The 22,049-nt window shown below is 42.2% G+C and overlaps 1 protein-coding gene across 2 annotated transcripts in view; it reads left to right on the plus strand.

Moving 5' to 3' along the window:
- Positions 1 to 2,944: 2,944 nt before the first annotated feature.
- MTHFD1 (methylenetetrahydrofolate dehydrogenase, cyclohydrolase and formyltetrahydrofolate synthetase 1) overlaps positions 2,945 to 22,049 on the plus strand; it is a gene marked incomplete at its 5' end in the record, with an annotated part of 58,646 nt that continues 39,541 nt past the window's right edge. Inside the window, 2 exons of one of the 2 annotated variants that reach the window (XM_079701231.1) lie at positions 2,945 to 3,012; positions 14,947 to 15,031. In XM_079701231.1, the coding sequence (XP_079557357.1) occupies positions 2,972 to 3,012; positions 14,947 to 15,031 (126 nt within the window). The remainder of the gene's footprint in view (positions 3,013 to 14,946; positions 15,032 to 22,049) is intronic. The other variant, XM_079701230.1, reaches the window with a different exon arrangement.

Here is a 22,049-nt window from a genome sequence, read left to right on the forward strand (position 1 = left end):
AACTAGATTTTAAAAATTACATCCCCAAGCAGCAGAAACATAACTATGAACAAGACGGGAACTTTCTTATAAAGCTGAAATTCTGGTGGAAAAAGAAAAAGATAGTAAACAAGTATATGAATAAATAAAATCATTTTAGATAGTGTTCAGTGCTCTGAATAAAATAGGCTAATGTGATAGTAACGAGGAGGTAAGTGAGAGGGCAGTTTTTTATCATGTAATCAAAGAAGGCCTGCTTTGAATATATTAACATAAATCATATTATACATTTTACTGGATAACCTGCCTTCATCATTTAACAATTTGTGAAAGTTGTCTTACAGTGCATCTATAGTATATATCCATTGTTCCTTTAACAACTTCATCTATCCTGATGGAGATTTTATTGTTTTTTACTATGTAAATTGATGCTGTGAGGAACATTTTATACATATGTTTGTATATACGTGTAATTATTACTCTAGGATGAATTCCTAGAAGTGGAATTACAAGATCAAAGAAAGCACACATTAAAGTTTTGATAGATATTATCAAATAACCCTCAAAAATTTGTAAAAATGGAACTTCTGCAGAAAGGATACACCTTTTTTCAAGCAACTGCCATTAACAGGATTTGAATAAAAATATTTTATCTTTCTATTCTCTGTGAAATGATCGGTTCTCAGTCTTTACCTTATTTGACCAATCTGCAATATACTCGGCTGAATTAGTTACCTCTTACTCCTGTGAAACTCTTCTTCACTTGTCATCTAAGGCTGCATGCTCTCGGAGTTTTTTCTCATAACACGCTGGACTCTTCAATCTTCCTTCCTGGCTCCTCCTCATCTCTTTGAATTCTAAACATTGAAGTGTCATAGGCATCAGTCCTAGGTCCTCTCTCTACCTACACTCTTTCTCTTCCTGGGCGCTCATCCAATCTCATGGATTTAACTATCGTATCTCTCGTTTATATGAATATCACTAAGACATCTGGATGTCTAAGAGGCATCTAAAAACATCTAAAAACTTATTTCATCTCTGTAATGGCAACTCCATCTACCAGTTGCTCAAACCAATCCCTTGCTTTTTTTTTTTCTTACACCCTACCTTCCTCTCTTTATTGAGGTTTCTGCTCAAGTCAGATTCCCCAGAGAAGCCTCTCTTAGCACACTTCTAAAACAGCACTCTCCTGCCTCCCACCACCATTCCCTATCCTCTTAGCTTGCCTATTTTAAAAAAATGCTAGGTCTCAATATCTAAAATGAGTACATATTTCTTTAATTGATCATTAGCTGATGTGGGGGGGGCAACTTTATTGGTTCACCGTGGTATCTCTAGCACCTAGAGCAGTGTCTTGTGTTGTTGACACAGTAGCTACTCAATAACTATCTGCTCAGTGAATGAATGAATGAACTGTACAGGTCACATAGAGATATTATAGTTGAAAACCAGGCCGTTAAGGTGCAAAGGCAACATATTTGAAACATCCAGTTTTGGTCCTAATTCTAGGCACAGCTATGTATCTTTGACTAAGTTATCCTTCAAAGTCTATTTCTCCATCTGTAAATCGGGGTTTATGTCATCTTCCTCAGCAAACAAGAAGCTGTAGTCAATATCTATTTAGTATTACAATCACAAAAGTTTCACTACCTGTAATTTTCCAGGAACATGTTTCAATTTTCGTCTTAATTTCAGTTGTCCAGGTATAACATAATGTGACGGTATGTATTCAGAAGTCCTTAACATTTTAAAGTTATTACACAGTTGGCCCTCAGTATTTTTGGGTCCCACATCCTCAGATTCAACCAATCCTGGGTCAAAAATTATTTAAAGAAAAAAAGTTCCAGAAAATTCCAAAAACCAAAACTTGAATTTGCAGCATACCAGCACCTATTTATATAGCATTTACCTTGCATCAGTCATCTAGAGATTACTGATCTAGAGTAATCTCAGGAGTATGCATGGGAGTATGTGCTTAGGTTATATGTAAAAACTACGCCATTGTTTATAACGGACTTCAGCATTTGAGGATTTTATTATCTGTGTGTCGGTCCTGGAACCAATCAGAAACTTGCAGGCCCAGTCCTTGCAAACACCCCGGCTGCCTTCCAAGAGGGAGGAGTGTCTGCCCCTGTCAGTCACTAGGCATCCAGTTTATGTAAGGCCGGGGTCCTTGCTCCAACCCCAGATCTGCGTGGGGGAATCTAGCAAAATCTAGACTCGCAGAGCTGACGACCCTCCCCGTACTGGCCAACCTGGGGTTATACACACCCTGAGGGAGCCACGCGGCGCTCCAGCTCCACCGGCCTGAAACAGCGGGCTGGGTTTCAACCATGGCGGAGCATCAGCTTCACCTGAGGAGATTTTAAAAACAGAGGCGCCACCCAGACTGTCCGATTCAGTTTCGGGGTGGGGGCCCCGACACCAGTGTGACGGAGCCGGGGAGCGAGAACGCCGGACGCCGCCCCACACTCCGCAGGTCTAGCCCCTGCCGGCCAGCCCGGGGCCCACCTAAGCTCCCCACGCGGAAGCCGGGCCACAACACTCCAGCAGAAGCCCCGCCCCCTCAGCCCACGCAGGCCTCCGGCGCCCGCCAAACTGGTCTCCCGCGAGACCGCCCCTTGGCTCCGCCCACTGCCCCGCCACCGAAAGGCTGGAATAGGGGGGTGATTCCCTCTTCAACTGCTTCCCTGCCCACACGATGGCGCATTCTGGAAAGGGTCCTTCCACCAGCCAATCATTTCCTCCATCCAGTATTCCACAGAGTTCCCTCATCTTCCCGTGGCATTTCAGACCCTCTACTCCTGAGCTTTTCGCGGTCTAAGGGGCCTACGTACGTCTGGACCGCGCACGCGCGCATCCATGTCCAGGGGGGCGCACGCGCAGTAGCAGGGTCGGCAAGCGCGTGTGCTGGGCAGTCCCGCGCTGCAGTGGAGAGAGTCGAGCCTTGGTTTTGTCGGTGTCCATTGTGGGCAGCGGACTTATAGAGGTCATGGCGCCGGCGGAAATCCTGAACGGGAAGGTCATCTCTGCGTAAGGACATGTCATGGTTGTTAGGGCTTGTTGGGCTGCTGGCGAGGGCTGTGAGCAGCGTGTGCAGGTCCCTAAGGACCCCTTTTTTTTTTGCGGGAGGGAGACTTGTAGCCTAAGAGCCTGGCCAGCTGGGTGGGGAGGGAGGACATTGTCCTGAGCCCTTCACACCTGAAGACCGGTTCCCTACAACCAAAGAAAGGGTGGCTGTGCCCGCTGGCTCCTATCCTTCTGGGACAAGTCCTCTTACGCACCCCGACGACTATGCTCCCAGAAGTGCAGCTGCCAGACGAGAGAGTGGTTTGGGTTGCCTGCAGCATCCCAGTCAGAACTCAGAAATCCAGTTAATTCCCTTGCCCTGTAATTTGGAGGTGAGGAGACTGAGATTAGTGAGGTAACAAGGTTACAAGGCTGATTAGTGGCAGAGAGTCTCCTTCCAGACCGTAGCTTTACCCACTGCACCAGAGTCATCATTTGCTAAGTAGAACCCACTAAACGTTTTCTTTTTCCGTCAATTTCATGCCCCTCTAACAACTATCTCCTGTGTCCTGATCCTAGATTTACTTTCTAGTTTGGCTCTTGAGTCCTGACAGTATTTTCTATTCCTTTTGACCTCTGCCATTTCTACCCTATGGGAAATCCGAATGCTTCGCTAGTGTATATGATTGCCAGACTTAATTCCCAGGGAGTAACACCTGGCTGTTTTTTGTCTGGGAGGTGACTGGTGGGGAAAGATGAAAGTAGAAGGGGAAAGGATATATTTTGTGTGATCCACCTGGAGGTTGCTCTTGGGACCTTGGACCTTACCAGTTATTTAGTAACAACTGTACCTGGCAACAATAATTGCCCCATGAAGCCCTAATTTTGTGAGCAGAGGTTTTTGAGCGAATTATAGTCATTGGCAGTGAAACCCACCTTGAGTTTCCTGGAAGATAGAGATGGTGGATAAAGAAGGTGAGATGTAAATTAGATGGTGGTGAACCTTTCACATTGGTGAGGAGGAGCCCCAAACGTTTACATTAGAAATCACAATACGTACATCTGAGTGCTTTTCTGCATGTGGTTTGCTAAACTGCATTGTTTGTGCTTGACCTTCGTTTTTTGTTTGCTTGTATTTCAAAACCAGTCCCTTAATCAGTGGCTTTTCTTGATAAAAATCCTCTTTTTAGAAAGACTGGTTGTGAAGAGATAATTTAGGTTTACTTCTTGGCGGGCTACTGAGAATAGGTGCTTACTGGATATGTTTTGGTTGAGTGGAGAGCAAGTTAAATATACTTGTAAGCTCCATAAGGGCAAATACATGCATTGTCTTATTTGTGTCTATATCCAAAACACCTAGAAACCTTCTTTCACTCCTTACTAGTTTTGTGGCATTAAGCAAATTAGCTAACCTCTGTGCCAAAATTTTCTCAAATGTAAAATAAAGATAATATCTAGGCCATTGAATTGTGAGGAGAATTAAATGAGTTCCTAACTGAAGAGCATTTAGAATTGTTTCTGGTACATAATAAGTGTTCAGTACAAGTTAGCTGTTAACGATTAGAAATTAGTTAATGTATACAGAGATGATTGATTCATTATCTCTTTGACAGTGATAGTTGCCTTGAGATTCATTCCTTTTTTTTTTTTTTTTAATATTTATTTATTTATTTGGCTGTGCCAGGATCTTCATTGCCGCCTGCGGGGTCTTCATTGCGGCACGCAGGATCTTTAGTTGCAGCATGTGGGACCTAGTTCCCTGACAAGGGATCAAACCCAGGTCCCCTGCATTGGGAGCATGGAGTCCTAGCCACTGGACCACCAGGGAAGTCTGGCCTTGAGATCTATTTCAATGGTTCTCAACATTAGCTACAGATTAAAATCACCTTGGGAGCTTTTTGTTTTTGATATTTCTTTTTATTTACATATGAATACATACAGAAAAGTGCACCTGTCATCAGTGTACAGCTCAGTGAGTTTTTCATTACTGAACTTGAGTAGCACCCAGTAAGAAATGACATTGTTGGCATTCCAGAAGCCCCTCTCTCACTCCCATCCCATCACCATCCCCAACAAAGGTAATCACTATCCTGACTTCCAACACTGCAGATTAGTATTGCCTGGTTTTGAACTTTATATAAATGACATCATACAGCATAAAGTCTTCTGTGTCTGGCTTCTTTCAGTCAATGTTGTGTTTCTTAAATTATTTCATGTTGCAGGTAGTTGTAGTTCATTTACTCTCATAGCTGTTTTGTATTCTATGTGAATATGCCACTATTTGCTTATCCATGGACATTCTGGTTTCTAGTTTTGGGTGATTATGAATAGTGCTATGAGCATTCTTTCATATGTCTTTTCATGGAACATATAATATATACCTTTCTGTTGGTTACATCCCTAAGAGTAGAATTGTGGAGTAATAGGACATATATATGAGCAGTTTTATATAAGTAGAAATTGCCAATCTTTTCCAAGGTAGTTTTACTAAATTATATTCATAGGAAGCTTCAATGCTTGGTACCCACACAGATTGATTTAATTGGAATTGCTAGCAATAAGCCACTGGACTCAGTATTTTAAAAATCTTTTAAAAGCTCATCCTTTGATTCTAATGCATCTTGAAGATTGAGAACCACTTATCTAAAGCCTTAACTCTTTTTTTTAATTTTTTTAATTAGTTTCTGCTTTATAACAAAGTGAATCAGTCATACATATACATCTGTTCCCACATCCCTTCCCTCATGCATCTCCCTCCCTCCCACCCTCCCCATCCCACCCCTCCAGGCGGTCACAAAGCACCGAGCTGATCTCCCTGTGCTCTGCGGCTGCTTCCCACTATCTATCTACCTTACGTTTGGTATTAACTCTTTTTTTAAAATATTTTTTTTTATTTATTTGGTTGCGCTGGGTCTTAGTTGCGGCACACGGGCTCCTCAGCTGTGGCATGCGAACTTAGTTGTGGCATGCATGCGGCATCTAGTTCCCTGACCAGGGATTGAACCCAGGCCTCCTGCATTGGGGCCATGGAATCTCAACCACTGTGCCACCAGGGAAGTCCCTAAAGCCTTAATGCTTAAGTCCAAGTTTCATCAATGAGGAGGAATAGGGCAGTGATTTGGTGGCAGATACTGAAAGCATTCTCTGGAAATGACTGTTCCAGGTACTGTTCCTTTCCCTTGTTGGCTCAGAAGTAACATAGCTAACCTTTTACAGTGCCCCATGGTTGAGCAATCAGTTGAACTAATTGATACCAGTTCCTACTAACACAATTCATAAACAAGCACTAAGACTAAGGATGTTGTGCTTACAGAAGATTTTTCTTTAATGTGCTTATAAAATGGCTCTTTCAGATGCTGCCACAGCTTGGCACCTTGACCTTCATGGAGAGCTTGACTCCAGGAGCAGGTAGAGCTCACAATTCCTCAGAGAAGAGGAGCTCTGGAACGGGGGACAGCCTGCTTGGTTCATGAAGTAGTGCAGTCTCTCAGCTCCCCATGCTGAGGCCGCAGCAGGCAGCTGACCCTTGGCCATGGCCCTGGGGGAATCCTGAACAAGAAGGTGGTTCTTAGAGCTTGAGCAGGTTGGACTGCAGGTAGAAGGTCTGGGCAGGGTGTCCCTACCTTCCTCTTTTACTAGGCCAGGGACACTCTTGAGAGGAAAGGTAAGTGAACTTCTTGCATTGCAGCCAGGGATCCTGGAGTCAAAGGGAAGGGTCCCTCATTCCCCAGATTTGTAGGTCAGCTTCCTTGTTTACCACGACTGTTGGGCCTCTCTGGGGACCAATTTGCAAGCCTTCAAGCTCCCTGGGCAGTTTCTTCTCTGATGTAGTATTTGAATTGTAAAATTTCTTCCTTGAGGGAGGAAGGATGGGGCAAGTCAAGAATTCCACAGTCAGAATTTCTCCAAAATCTAGTTCACTGCCCATCCTATCCTGCAAGCTGAGGAAATAGTTGAGGCAAGAAAAGTGATGTCATCTGGCCAAAGGTTACTCGGCTGGTTAATGGCAGAGGCTCAATTAGAACCAAGGTCTTCACCCAGTACATGGTGCTTCTTACTTTGTCAGGCACTTACTACTTTTGCTAAAAGGAATTTCATAAACTAATTTTTTTTTCTTTATAGCAGTCTTCCTCTTGTTGCCATGCTTCCCATTCTGCTGAGAAGGCCATCCCTGACTTTTCTCTACTTTTATTTATTCTCCCTTTATATCTTTCTGGTAGCCAGGACTGGACAAAATTCATCATTCCAGATTCCTTCTCTGCCTGTGGGAAACCTGGATCTAGTTGCCAGTTGTGTCCCTTTGGAAGGAACACTTCCATTTCTTCCTTAGGGGAGTTCCAAGATTATAGCCTGGATTTGAAAATTGGTGGAGATCTGAGGGTTAGGGACAAATACCTGTTTTTGGATATTTATTCACTTAATAAATATCTGTGTGCCTCCTATATGCCAGGCACTCTTCAAAGCCACAAGACTATAACAGTCAACAAAACAGCCCACATCCCTACCCTCGTGGAGTCTCTGTCCTGATACGTAGAGACAGATGGTAAAATTGGTAAAACAGGTAGTGAGAAATGCCAAAGAGAAAACCAGAGCAGGGAAGAGGGACAGATTTCTGAGGCATGGGGGTTATAATTTTAAATATGGGAATTAAGCTCATACTCATTGTGAAAGGAACTTCTGGGCAAAGATTTGAAGGAGGCGGGGCCATGAGCCTGCCAATGTAAGAGGGTTCCTGACCAAAAACACGGCCTGTGCCATGGACCTTTGACCTCACCAGTTATTAAATGACTGCTTTGGGGTCAGCAGTGATGGCCTCCGAAAAGCTGAAGGTGAGTAGAGGGGCTGAGAGAAAGAGCACTGATGGTGGTGAGAGCCTACCCTGGCTTAAGGGAGGAGCTCCTAAAGAGATTATACAAAGGGGGGGTGGAAAATAGTGTCAGAAGAACCGCCCTGATTTGGCTTTTAGACCAGAAACCACAGTTCTTACATACGTGTGCTTTTCAGAGTGGGGCCTACTAAGTGCTGTATGATTTGTTTGACCTTTCCTTCTGTTTGTTTGCTATAGTTGAGCCTGCTCCCTCCATCGGTGGCATTTTTCTTAAGTCTTAGAAAGACTGAAGAGACAGATGGTTTGCCACTTGTGAGGCCACTGAGAGAAGGTGCTCTGAGGTGTGGGTTGAGCAGAGCGGGTTGGTGTGTTTGTAACACAGCTCCCTGTGGGTGGTATCCCCAGAGCTAGTCACAGTGCTGCTCCCTCCTCCAGAATCACTGGGTGACTTAGTTTACCTACTTGTGCCTTAGCTTCCTCATCTATATGTTGGCCACCTAATTCATAAGGTTGTTAAAATTAAATGAGTCATGGCTTGTAAAGCATTTAGAGCAGTCTCTGGCACATAGTTAAGTTTTAATAAATTGGTACTTAGAGAGCACCTGTTGAATAAGCAAGTGATGTTTGTGTTTATCCAAGCTTTATCTGCGGCAGCTGGCTTATTATCTTGAGCCTTAAAATTAGAATGTATCCTATTGTTCAAAGATAAAAATGGAACCATGACTATATGTTTAGCTACAGGGCTAGAAGAACTATTTTCTGTAAAAAGAGTTTGCTCACCACAGTGAAGTTGATAAGCTTTTCATTTTGTCCTGTAGATAAAGTACTTGAAGGCCTTTTTGTGCTTAAAAAGATTTGCCTGTAATGAGCTCCAAAGTGTGGGCCTTTCTGAAGGTCCATGGTACCTTGACTGTCAAAGCTGGCTTCACTCTGGGAGCCTGTGCAGGAGAGCAAGTGAGAGTTCCTGAGAGTGGGACCTTCTGCTGGGTCTTAACGAGGCCACCCAGCCAGGCTATTGGGTGTGTTGCTATTGTAAATAGTGCTGCTATGAACATAAGGGTGCATGTATCTTTTTGAATTATAGTTTTGTCCAGGTATATGCCCAGGAGTGGGATTGCTGGATCATTTGCCAACTCTATTTTTAGTTTTTTGAGGAAGCTCCATGCTGTTTTCCATAGTGGCTGCACCAATTTACATTCCCACCAACAATGTAGGAGGGTTCCCTTTTCTCCACACCCTCTCCAGCACTTATTGTTTGTAGATTTTTTGATGATGGCCATTTTAACTAGTGTGAGGTGATTCCTCATTGTAGTTTTGATTTGCATTTCTCTAATTAGTCATGTTGAGCATCTTTTCATGTGCCTGTTGGTCATCTGCATGTCTTCTTTGGAGAAATGTCTATTTAGGTCTTCTGAGCGGTTTTTTGATTGGGTTGCTTGTTTTTTTGTTATTGAGTTATGTGAGTTGTTTGTATATTTTGGAAATTAAGCCCTTGCTGGTTGCATCATTTGCAAATATGTTCTTCAACAAGGAGGTAATTAATCTTTTAATTTGACTTAACTAACTAGGAATTTGAAATATATGCCTTTCTTGGAACACTAGATGGCCTCAATTGTTTTTACAAGGAACTACATGTTAAGTTTTTCAGAAAATTTGAAGAATTTTTTAGCAGTGTAACAGTTGTAATGAAACATAAAACAGCAAATGAACAAAATGACAGTAAAGCAAATGAAATCAGACATTTGTGTTGTACTGCATTGTAAAATCTTATAACAACAGTCTCCTTGTGGGGATGGGGGAGGGTGAGAAATGTATGTCCTTGTTTAGAATAACCCTGCATATTGAAGATGAATGTTCTTGATTTTTCTCTGATTAGTTACTAAAGGCCTATTCTGTGGACCTTTTTTTTTTTAAATTAATTAATTAATTGGCTGCATTGGGTCTTCGTTGCTGTACGTGGGCTTTCTCTAGTTGCACTGAGCGGGGGCTACTCTTCGTTGCGGTGCACTGGCCTCTCATTGCAGTGGCTTCTGTTGTTGTGGAGCACACGCTCTAGGCGTGCGCGCCTCAGCAGTTGTGGCACGCAGGCTCTAAAGCACAGGCTCAGTAGTTGTGGCACACGGGCTTAGTTGCTCCGCGGCATGTGGGATCTTCCCGGATCAGGGCTCGAACCCGTGTCCCCCACAATGGCAGGTGGATTCTTAACCACTGTGCCACCAAGGAAGTCCCCTCTGTGGACCTTTTGAAGATCATTTGCAAATTCCTCTAAGCGCGTGCTACATTTCAGTGTTTGTTGACTGGGCAGCTTTTTTCCCATCATGTAGATTTCTTAGCCATGTAGCTAAATACCCTTTACCGCCTCCTTTTCCTACCTGTGCCTTCTGTTGAAATGTCCTTGTTACGTTATATTTCAGCAATGCTTTTTTTTCTCAGTCATAAAATGTCCAAAATTTGAAAATAGGCCATTATGTAAAACAGAATGAGTTGGAATTCATAATGGACTTTTTCAGGAATAATTGTACAAGACTTGAGGCACGAGATCTGGGTGACTTAGAGATATTAGGCTCTGACTAGGACTCTTCAAGGGTGATGCGATTCTGAAGGGATGTACACCTTTGACTTTTGCTGACTAGGCTCTTTGACAGCTATATGTGGGAGAAGTCTACTTGGAGAAAACTGATAGTCACGCAAGTAACTCTTATCCATAGAGATTCAAACAAATTTTGACAGGTTGAGCTATAAATGATTTCCACTGTGATTTTTGCACCTTAGAAAAGATAACCCCAAAGATTGCATTTTATTGGCCAGTAGCAGGGCTTCTCGTCCTTGGGCACTGTTAACATTTGGGCTGGATAATTCTTGGTTGTTCTTTGTCCCGTGCATTGTAGGATATGTAGTTGTATCCCTAGCCTCTACCCACTAGATACCAGTAGTAACTTAGTTAAAACTGCATCTGTGTCTGTTCATGTTTAATTAGCTATGACTGTTTTACTAGTATCTGTCCATCAGGACCAGAGAGACTTCAGTGGACCAGAAACTTTACTGCTACTTGGTCCTGCTACCTTCATTGGCACTCTAGTACTGATTTCTCCTACATCAAGATTGAGATATGTCTTCCCTTAGATTTTAGAGAATGTTGATGGAAGATGGTGTGACTGGCATGTGTAGTTCTATTCAGGGATCACGGGTGTTTCCCCACATGCCCACTTCTGCCTCACTTTGCCCCCAGAATCTTTACCAGGATGGTATAACTCATGGGGCTGAGGATAGAAATGGGAGGCACCTGCAATTCAAGGAAGTTTCTGTTTATTTAGGAGGTTTCAGTGATTTGAAAGTTGTTCCATTATAGCATTTATACTTTCTGGAAATGAGCTATAAAAATTAAAGGGGTTCCCACCATTTAATTCATCACAGCTGTATGACCCTAAAATAAACATAGACGAGGGGGGGAGTATTAATTTTTCTCTCCATGTTCTTCTTCTGTAGTTTCTTCAACTTCAGACACACCTGACACTTGGCTTTTGTTATTCCACTTTTCGTTTTAAGGTGCTTCGGTTAGTGGCCAACCAAGAAAACCAGGCAGGAAAAAAATTTTAAGGGACTTAACAGAGACGTAATTACAATTGTCTTGATTTTTTTTCTTTTTTCCTCACCAGGGCAGAAAATTTTCCACTGGTTGCTTTAGTGTTCTGGGCTGTCTAGTTCTTGCTGATTGTGGTTTATGTGCACTTAAAAATGTCTCATTGCTATTCTGGTCATGTCTCAGAGGCCCAAGTGTTAGCTTTTAAACAAATCTTTGTAGTTGGAAGAATATCCCCGCTAATGCAACTTTTAAAACAGCCCTGCTTCTTAGAAAAAGTTTAAGGGAGTCAGTACAACTGATCTCAAGCTATAATCTTTTTTAGGGAAAAAAAGTGCGTACTTAGGCCCATTTAAATTATAGCATAGAAAATACAGAACATTTTATTCTTTGCTCTTAACCTACTGGGCTGAAACAACATTTTCCACCTATACCACCTTGTAGTACTGGGTTCCTGTAGCTTGCTACCTGCTGGGTATAAGTATTATTTTCATTTGTCCCTAGATTCCTTCCTTGGGTCTCAAATGCTTACTTATTCTACAATCCTTATAAGATTTGGTAAATAAATTCACTGTATCAGTATGAAATCTGCTCTGTTCTTAAAGTATTTGTAGTTGTCCGTCTTCCCAGCTCCATTTCACAACCCCCAAAACCTGAGAGTCATCTGTAGCCCTGGCATTTCCTCTGTGTTTCATGTTTAGTATATCTAGAATACATCTGCTTCTTGCCAGCTTACCACTGATACCTTAATCCAAGCCACCATCACCTCTGGCCTGGATTTTCCAATTGCACTGACTTCTTGCTGCTGTCCCTGATTCTCACCGTTCCCTCTCGGGTCTGTTCCCAATTCAGCAGCCAGAATATTCCTTTAAAAATGTTAAGTCCGGTGCTCACTTTGGCAGCACATATACTAAAATTGGAACAATACAGAGAAGATTAGCATGGCACCTGTGCAAGGATGACATGCAAATTCATGAAGTGTTCCATATTTTTGGTGCTGATGAACCTAGTTGCAGGGCAGGAATAAAGAGGTAGACATAGAGAATGGACTTGAGGACATGGGGTGGGAGGGTGAAGCTGGGGTGAAGTGAGTAGCATCGACATACATACAGTACCAAATGTGAAATACATGGGTGGTGGGAAGCAGCAGCATAGCACGGGGAGATCGGCTCGTGCTTTGCGATGACCTAGAGGGGTGGGATAGGGAGGGTGGGAGGGAGGCTCAAGAGGGAGGGGATATGGGGACATGTGTATGCATATGGCTGATTCGCTTTGTTGCGCAACAGAAACTAACACAGTATTGTGAAGCAATTATACTCCAATAAAGATCTATTTTTTAAAAAATGTAAGTCCATAAAGCAGAAACTAATAAAAAAAAAAGAATGCAAAAAAAAAAAAATGTAAGTCCAATCATGTCAGCCCTGTTGAAAACCCTCTAATGGCTTCCCATCACATTCCGAATAAATGACTGTATACCTCATTTGATTACGGCTTCCCCTTGGGCCTCAATTACCCACTCAGGGCCTTTGCACTTGCTGTTCTTTCTGTAAATTGGCCCTGGGAAAGCCACCGGACCTGACTGCTTAGAGCCTGTGTCCACATCTGTGAGCAGGAATAAGAAAGCTTTTTCTCCCTCGCATACTTCAGAGGGTTATTGAGAGTCTCAGATGTGTTCACTTCTTCTCACTGTTCTGTCTCCTTACTGTCTCACATTGTGCCAGGAATGGCGGGCTCTTTACCCCCACCCCCACCCCCACCCCCACCCCAAACCGTGGGTTTTGTTTGGGTCGAGAGGGTTAAGGAGAAGCAGTGGAAACCTTTGCTTAGCACTTTGTGTTCATTCAGTGGTTGGGGGAAGGAAGGGGAGAGGAGAGAGTGGAGTCTGGAAACTTGGCCCCTGGGAGAGACCTTCTGCAGCTCCCCGGGCAGCACTTCTGATCATCATGCAGGAGAAGCAGCTGTGGCTGGAACTGCTGGGGAGTTTCAGTGGCAGCCTAGGGAAAACTTGGCAGCTATAGTATCTCCTGTTATCTTGTGTCAGAGCAGAATTGTGGCCTCTGTTCAGGTCAAATCCCAGTAAAAGGAAATCCACCCGTCCATTAATACTTCTTTTGAATGATACGATTTATAGAATACTGATTTGAAAAAACAAGGCTATTAGCTTAGAAGATTTTGAAGCCTTCGGTATGACTTCTTGTATCGTTCAACATTCTTACCATTTACTAGGCTAATACACATAATCTATTTTTGTGACTCCTGTGCCTTTTTATGCCAGATATTTGTCAAGTGTGGAGAACTGGGGAAGGGAGTAACCAAATTAGGATGAGGGAAGAGATGCTTGCTAATGTCCGGGTATATTTGTTTGTCAAGTGTGGTTAAGATGAAAAAAGATAAATGACAAAACTGGTTCTTCAGGAGAGACAGATCCTGTTCAAGTTAATAACTGTATCGTAACTGGACAAGGTTGGACTACTTTGAATGTTTACTTATAGATGTAATGTAATTTATTTGATGTCTTATTGTATTGTTGAGAGTTGTGTGTTAGTAAATTGATGTATCTTTGTTTCACAAGAGGTTATACTTTCAACCTTGAGTAAGGAAATTCTTTTGTGAATTAGGATATAATTTGTAAATTCATATTGAATTCAGAGTGGGATTCATTGATTTATCATTCAGCCTATGTGGATACCCTGTGATCATCTTACTAGATAGGGTAGGTTGAGCAGAAGGTGTGAGCTTGAGTTTTTTCCTGCAAACTTTTTTCCTATAGCACCTGAAGAGTGGAAAGGCTGGGCCTCCCTGGTGGCGCAGTGGTTGAGAGTCCGCCTGCTGATGCAGGGGATACGGGTTCGTGCCCCGGTCTGGGAGGATCCCATATGCCGCAGAGTGGCTGGGCCCGTGAGCCATGGCCGCTGGGCCTGCGCGTCCGGAGCCTGTGCTCCGCAACGGGAGAGGCCACAACAGTGAGAGGCCCGCATACCGCAAAAAAAAAAAAAAAAAAAAGAGTGGAAAGGCTGAAAAAGATGAGGATTAGCAGCCTTCCAGAAGTGTTGGTCCAAGTTTTTATTTGTTCACTGTATGATTTTGAATGCCATCAACTAGTATTTTTATTAATTATTTTTAATTTTATATTGGAGTTAGTTGATTTACAATGTTTCAGTTTTAGGTGTACAGCAGAGTGATTCAGTTATACATATACGTGTATCTATTCTTCAGATTCTTTTCCCATTTAGGTTATTACAGAATATTGAGTAGAGTTCCCTATATTATACATTAGGTCCTTGTTGATTGTCTATTTTATATATTCAACTAGTATGTTTTAAACTGGCCCATGCCCCATGGCCCAGTCAGTGTCAATAAGAGAAAAGATCCATGTCTACTTGAGGCCTGGAAAATTGATGGGTGGTACAAGGTACTACATATTATATCAGATAATGTCTGTTAATTAAGGTGTTTTTAATTTAAAAGAGAAATACATCCAGTAATACACATGGCTTATTTGTGGCTTGAAACATTAAATGTTAACTCCAATTTTTTCCTGTTTCTCTAGGCAAATAAGGGAGAGACTGAAGAACCAAGTCATTCAGATGAAGGAGCAAGCACCTGATTTCACACCAGGCCTGGCAATTTTACAGGTATTGTGATAGTGTATTTCTACTAATATCTTTCTTCCTTTCTCAATCTCTGGATAGCATTTAAGACAAGAGGCATATCAAAGCTCTTCCTCTTTTTTTTTGGCTTCTGTGAAACCTCAGACCTTTTCAGTTTCTCTTTGCAGTCTCCTCCTCTTCAGCTCAACTTCTATGTGTTGGCCTGTCCTGGCCCTCTGCTGTTCTCTGTGGGTACCTTTCCCTAATCCAGTATCTCTTGACCTTTGGTCTTAGGACCCTTTACACCCGTAAACTTTCGTTTATATGGATTTATCCATTGATATATACTATTTAGAAATTAAAACTACGAGTTTTAAAGACATTTGTATATTTAAAAATGCCAAGAGTAAGCTCACTGTGTGTTAGCATAAGTAACATTTTTATGACAAAGTAACTTTTAGAAACAAAATTGAGTGAGAAGAGGGGCATTGTTTTACATATTTGCAAAACCCTGTACTGTCTGGCTTAATCGAAGACAGCTGGATTCCCATCTACTTCTATATTCAATCTCTTGCTATGCTGGTTTGATTGAAATATATGGAGAACATCTGACCTTATACAGACGTATGGTTGTAAAAGGAAGAGTTCTTTTAGTAGTCTTCCCAGATAGTTGTGGATATTTTTCTTTAATACTATAAGGACTCAGTAAGTAAAGTTTTTAAAAGGTAGTTGCAGTGGGGACTCTGAAACTGTCATCAGTGAACTTTCATACTTTGTTAAATCAAAATCTTGTTTTATGTTGCAGTTTGAATGGCTATTTACCTGTGTCTGGTTTTGTTATGTCCTTCATTCCCCATTTGGAAAATAATGGTTCACTGAATTATGCAGGTCTTCCAAATGTTAACACCTTTCATTATGCAATATTTTAAAAATCATAATCATTAATATCACCAACAAACTTATCAGAAAAGTCTTTGTTGAGAAGTTGTCAAGCTCACAGGAGTACGTAAATACCAATTTTTGCTTGAAAGCTCAAATTTTGTCATTGGTAATTAATACTATTACTTATTTTCCTTGAAGTAACAGGCTCACTTTATCCAATTTTGAGAAAATATTTGCCAAATATTCAAGCCCAAATAATCATTATTTGTCAGTTGTTCGTTTAAGTAAAGATGGTTTTCCATTTAAAAATCTGCTAGTTCTGCTTGCAAGGCAAGAAAGCTCAAGTGCTTTTCCTGGTGACAACCACTTCTGTATGCGGCAGAAGTGCTTTGTGATTGCTTCCCCATTCTTTATGCAGAATATTAAAAAGACATGTACTCAAGGGTCAACGTTTAATAATAATTTTTACTGCTTCATCAAGAGCACTTCTAAGTGAAATTGGTGTCTTTTTTTTTTTTTACTGAGACTGTGTGACTAGTACAGGTTGGTGCCATTGTCTTGATTTAGTGCTAAGTCATCAGCAGTCTTACACAGCCTAACTTGTGCAGCCTCAAAACAGATATCAATACAGTGAAAAAGGCAAATGACATCATAGTATTATGGCACTCGCAAACCTTCTGAAAGGGTGTTGGGGTTCCCGCAAGAGTGTGTGAACTGCACTTTGGGAACCATTGCCTTATGCAGTTTTATCTGACCCCAGGTATCAGCTGTAGGTCAGGAACTTGTAAACCTGCATCTCTTCTGGTTCTAGGCTCTTGGCTTCTAGGACATCACTCCTTCTCTAATCTTTTTTGCTTGTTGTTCCTGATACCTTCCTGATACCTAGACCACTCAAATACCTCAACGCTCAGCCCTCAGATTTCTTTTCTACCTTATTTTTTCCCTAAGTGAGCTTCCCCAGTCCCATAGCTACATGGGAGAATACTTTCTATCTGAGGTTTCTTTCAAGAGCTCCAGATTCATCCAGTAAGAGGCCTTCGATAAATAGGCAGGAGGTATTTAATAAATATGTGTCATGTGGCCAGATGTACAAATGAATGTTTGAAGGGTTGATTGGGATGACAGGAAACTGATAGCTTGCATTTGAAATTCCCTTCAGAAACACCTGCTTCCTCACTTCACATTTCTCTCTGTATGTATGTCTCCATGTATATCATTTAATCCCTTGCTAAGTTTCTGTTCCATGTTCATCAAGAATTTAAGAGTGAATAGTACTTAAATATTTTCCCCCATTGCTATTCATTATCTGAGAGGCCTTAGTTGAGAAGAAAAGCACAGAAGGCCTGTCATTCTGCCTGGTATGTCCTGTGCTGTGGTGGATTTTCCATTTTTGCAAATTACTAAGAATCGAAGGTATATGTTGTGGGTGTCCACTTGGTACTTTTGTGGGACCAGTTATTTCTTGGCTTATTCTTGTGAATTGTTTGTTGTAGGAAGAGTAAATGTCGTAGACAAGATATCTGTTTCTGTAAACCTTTTTGTAGCAATATCGAGGGGTTTTTTTTCCTGCTTTTTTAAAATTAACTTCCAAACTCCTATTTTAAATTTATTGATTGCAAAGTGTTTTTGTTACATAAACACTGTTCTGCAGCTTGTCTCTTATGTCCTTGCAATAAAACAGTGGTAGAATATTTTAATCTTGTACTTTAGCACCAGAATCAACATCTTTCTATGATGCAAGGCTCACAGATTATGTTGTAATCACATCTGTGCCACCTCAGACCTCTTGTTTTTTTTCCATCCTGGTGCACCACCATTTTCCCACACGCTCAAACTAGAAACCTGAGCTGTCTCTTTTGGGCATCTCCCTGCTCTCTGCATCCCCTTAGGGACTAAGGTACTATTGGTAATGCCTCTCATAAGCTCTTGGGATATCTTCCCTCCTTTTGATTTCTACTGCTCCCACCCTCTGGGCCACTAGTCAACTGCTTACAGCCTTCTGATCTGGATACTTCCAGTCCTTTTAACTGCAAATGTAGCCCTTGTCAAAATGCAAATCTGATCACAATCCATCCAGCTACACCCACTCTCCCCATCCTTTACAGAAGGAACAACAGTACTGCTTATGTAGAGCGACTCCTGTAGTTCAAATGATTTGTATATATTACTAGTTGTTCTGATTTTTATACTACCCCTACAAGATGGGAGCTGTATGAAACCGAGCAGGACCCTATGGGGCCCTCCCTGGTACAAATCCTTCCTGTGTCCCCCATATCTTGTTTGTTGGAAATAGGCTTCATTCAGCCTCCTTGACCTTCCCTGAGTTCCATAGGACAGATTCAAACAGTTGCTAATCAGGGAAGGGAGGGGATGCAGACACATGGGAGGAACAGTCTAGAAACAATGGTGTAGCACAGCCTTGGGGCAAGGTCCTAGTTCCTCCTCAGGGAATATACATAACAATATCTTTGAGTTCTGCAGAACTGAGACCCCCAGGTGGAGGATGGCAACTTCAGGCTGAGCACAAGATTCCTGGAATACCGCCCTGTTACCTCACCATCAACCAATCAAAAGAAAGTCACATACCCTGTAGCCCTCAACCCAAATTTTGCCTATAAAAACATTTCCCTCAAAACCATCAGGGACTTTGGGGTTTTAGAGTACGAGCCACCCATTCTCCTTGCTTGGCCCTGCAATAAACCTTTCTTTGCTCCAAACTCCGAACGTTTCAGTTTGTTTGGCCTCACTGTGCCTGGAGCACCCTAACTTGTGTTCAGTAACAGTAACTGGTGGTCAAAGATCTTGGGTAGCTTGCCCAAAGCCACAGACATGAAGCTACTGAGTCTGGATATGAACCCAGCTCTATCTGTCTCCAAAATCAATTTGCTTTTCCCATTCGTTTTTCTAATTCATTAGCATGTATTAAGGATATTCAGGATCTGGTCCAGGCATATATACCTACAAGTTGGAATTTCTTTTAAAACAGCAGACTGATAACTTACAAATAGTTAAATATTTAACGGAAATTAAGACTTGGCTTTTCATCACAAGAGATACAAATGATGGACTTCCCTGGTGGCGCAGTGGTTAAGAATCCGCCTGCCAATGCAGGGGACATGGGTTTGAGCCCTGGTCTGGGAAGATCCTACATGCCGCGGAGCAACTAAGCCCGTGTGCCACAACTACTGAGCCTGTGCTCCGGAGCCCACGAGCCACAACTATTGAAGGCCACACACCTAGAGCCCATGCTCCGCAACAAGAGAAGCCACCACAATGAGAAGCCCACGCACCACAACGAAGAGTAGCCCCCGCACGCTGCAACTAGAGGAAGCCCGCGCACAGCAACGAAGACCCAACGCAGTCAAAAAATAAATAAAAATTAAAAAAGAGATACAAATGAGGCTGTACTTCCATAAAATAGTTATTAATAAGATAATAACACTTGCTTCCTACCAGGTATTATTTAAAGTGCTTTTTATAAATTTATTTATTTTATTTTTGGCTGTGTTGGGTCTTCGTTGCTGCGCATGGGCTTTTCTCTAGTTGCAGCAAGCAGGGGCTACTCTTCCTTGTGGTGTACAATTGCGGTGGCTTCTCTTGTTGCAGAGCACAGGCTCTAGGCATGCAGGCTCAGTAGTTGTGGCTTGCAGTCTGTAGAGCGCAGGCTCAGTAGTTGTGGCACACGGCCTTAGTTGCTCCACAGCATGTGGGATCTTCCTGGACCAGGGCTTGAACCCGTGTCCCCTGCATTGGCGGGCGGATTCTTAACCACTGCACCACCAGGGAAGCCCTAAAGTGCTTTATATATAGTAACTTATTCAGTCCTCACAAAAGACATGGACAAAAAAAAAAAAAAATAAACTCAATTGGCCTGAATGTTTACAAAAGCTCCTGGAGCAGAAGAAAAATTAATCAGTAGACCAATACCCAAGATATTTTATGGTGTAAAACAGGGATTGGTAAACTGTGGCCCATGTCCAAAACTGCTCAGGTTGTAAATGGTTAAAAAAGAAGGTATGACAGAGTATGTGGCCTGAAAAACCTAAAATATATGCTGCCTGGCCCTTTACAGAAACAGTTTGTAGATTCCTGTGTTAAAAAAAAAAAAAAAAAAAAATCCCTAACTTGTTCCAAGATAGTGTTGTAGGAAAAATGGGGCACAAGAGGATGGTCATATCCCAGGTCTTGGGTGAGTCCCTCAGACAGGCCGCCAGGTGAGGGTCCTTGGCTTTGCATAGGAAAGAATTCAAGGGTGAGTCATAGTGAAGTGAAAGCAAGTTTATTTAGAGAAGTACACATTCCATAGACAGCGTAGGCCATCTTAAAAGGAGAGATTGGTTCCGTGGTGTGGGGGTGGCTAGTTTTTATGGGCTGGGTAATTTCACAGGCTAACAAGTGGGAGGATTAGTCCAGGTATTTTGGAGGAGGGGCAGGGACTTCCAGGAATTGGGCCACCGTGCTGCTTTTGGGCCTTTTATGGTCAGCCTCAGAACTGCCATGGCACCCATGGGTGTGTCATTTAGCATATGCTAATGTATTACAATGAGTGTATAATGAGGCTCAAGGTCCACTGGAAGTAGACTCTTGCTCCATCTTGGACCTAATGTGTTCTAACCGATCTTTGTGGTATCCTGTTCTTAATGGTTGTGTCATTCTTGGAATGGTTGTGCCCTGCCCACTTCCTTTTCTGTCTCAATAGGACGTTTTTTGGATGATGTAATTCACCTCCTTCAAGGAAGAAATTGGTATTTCTGATAAAATGCTTAAGTGATTTTTTTTTTAATAAACTATAATGGGATTAAGATTTGTTCTGGGAAACCAGTAGGCCATCCACCCACTTGCCTGTCAGTCAAGAATCTACTGTTCTTCAACTAAACATTCTTTTTGCATCCAGTCTATCAATGATTATATAACCATTTTCCCCTATGAAATGCCTATATGAGAATATTTGAACTGGATCTTAAGAGGTCTTTTTCTTTGCATTAGGATTACAGTAAGATTTTGACATATGCTCATAACTGTTAAGCTTTCTGTTAAAAAAACTGGTGGTAGTTTTGGAGTTTCAGAAAAATTCCTTCAGAAACATTCAGACAGAAAATTTACCTATAAAGGAACAACAACAAAAGACTTCAGACTTCTGTCACACTAGATGCCAAAGACAGCAGCTCTGAAGGAAAATGTCATGACTCCAAACTCAGCCAAACGTGCCTTCAAGTGCAAAGACAGCAGAGAAATATTTTCAGGTGCACACAGACTCAGGAAAATGCCCACACACCTTTCCTGGAAAAGTGACTTAACAGTTGCATTTAGCTACATGAGAAGTGAAGATAAAGTATAGAACAGAGAAGTTGTAATTTATAAAAAAAGAAAAAAACTCGGCAGTGACTGATAAAACCATTTAATCTCCTAGTTAAGTCGAAATAACTAATTGTAGTTATAAATATTGTCAACTTAAAAAACGTACCACGTGAGAGCTGTGAGTTGAGTTTATTCAATGTCTTACTGAGTGCTATAGCCTAGGAGACAGTGACAGTCTCTAATTGCTCAGAGAAACTGTTCCAAAGAGGTAGGGGAGGAGCCAGTATATAGATATGTGTGTGTGTGTGAATTTGGGCTGGGGGATACAGGCAGTCAAGATCTCAGTGAAAGGCTACTGCTGGTCACAGGATCAGCTATCTCAGTTAATACTTTTTTAAAAAAATAAATTTATTTATTCATTTGTTTAAATTTTGGCTGCATTGGGTCTTCGCTGCTGCACGCGGGCTTTCTCTAGTTGTGGTGAGCAGGGGCAACTCTTCGTTGCGGTGCACGGGCTTCTCATTGCAGTGGCTTCTCTTGTTGTGGAGCACTGGCTCTAGGTGCGTGGGCTTCAGTAGTTGTGGCACACGGGCTTAGTAGTTGTGGCTCGCTGGCTCTAGAGCGCAGGCTCAGTAGTTGTGGCTCACGGGCTTAGCTGCTCTGCCACATGTGGGATCTTCCCAGACCAGGGCCCAAACCCATGTCCCCTGCATTGGCAGGTGGATTCTTAACCACTGCACCACCAGGGAAGTCCCCTCGGTTAATACTTTTAGGGCTTTTCTATGTGTGGGAAGATGCAAGAATCTGGGGTCATTGAAATTCTTCCTAAGACATGCATTTGAACTATCTAAGGGGCCCATATATTCCAAAACATGGAATGCTT

Source organism: Hyperoodon ampullatus, assembly GCF_949752795.1.
Source record: "Hyperoodon ampullatus genome assembly, chromosome: 3".
Taxonomy (NCBI): Eukaryota; Metazoa; Chordata; class Mammalia; order Artiodactyla; family Ziphiidae; genus Hyperoodon; species Hyperoodon ampullatus.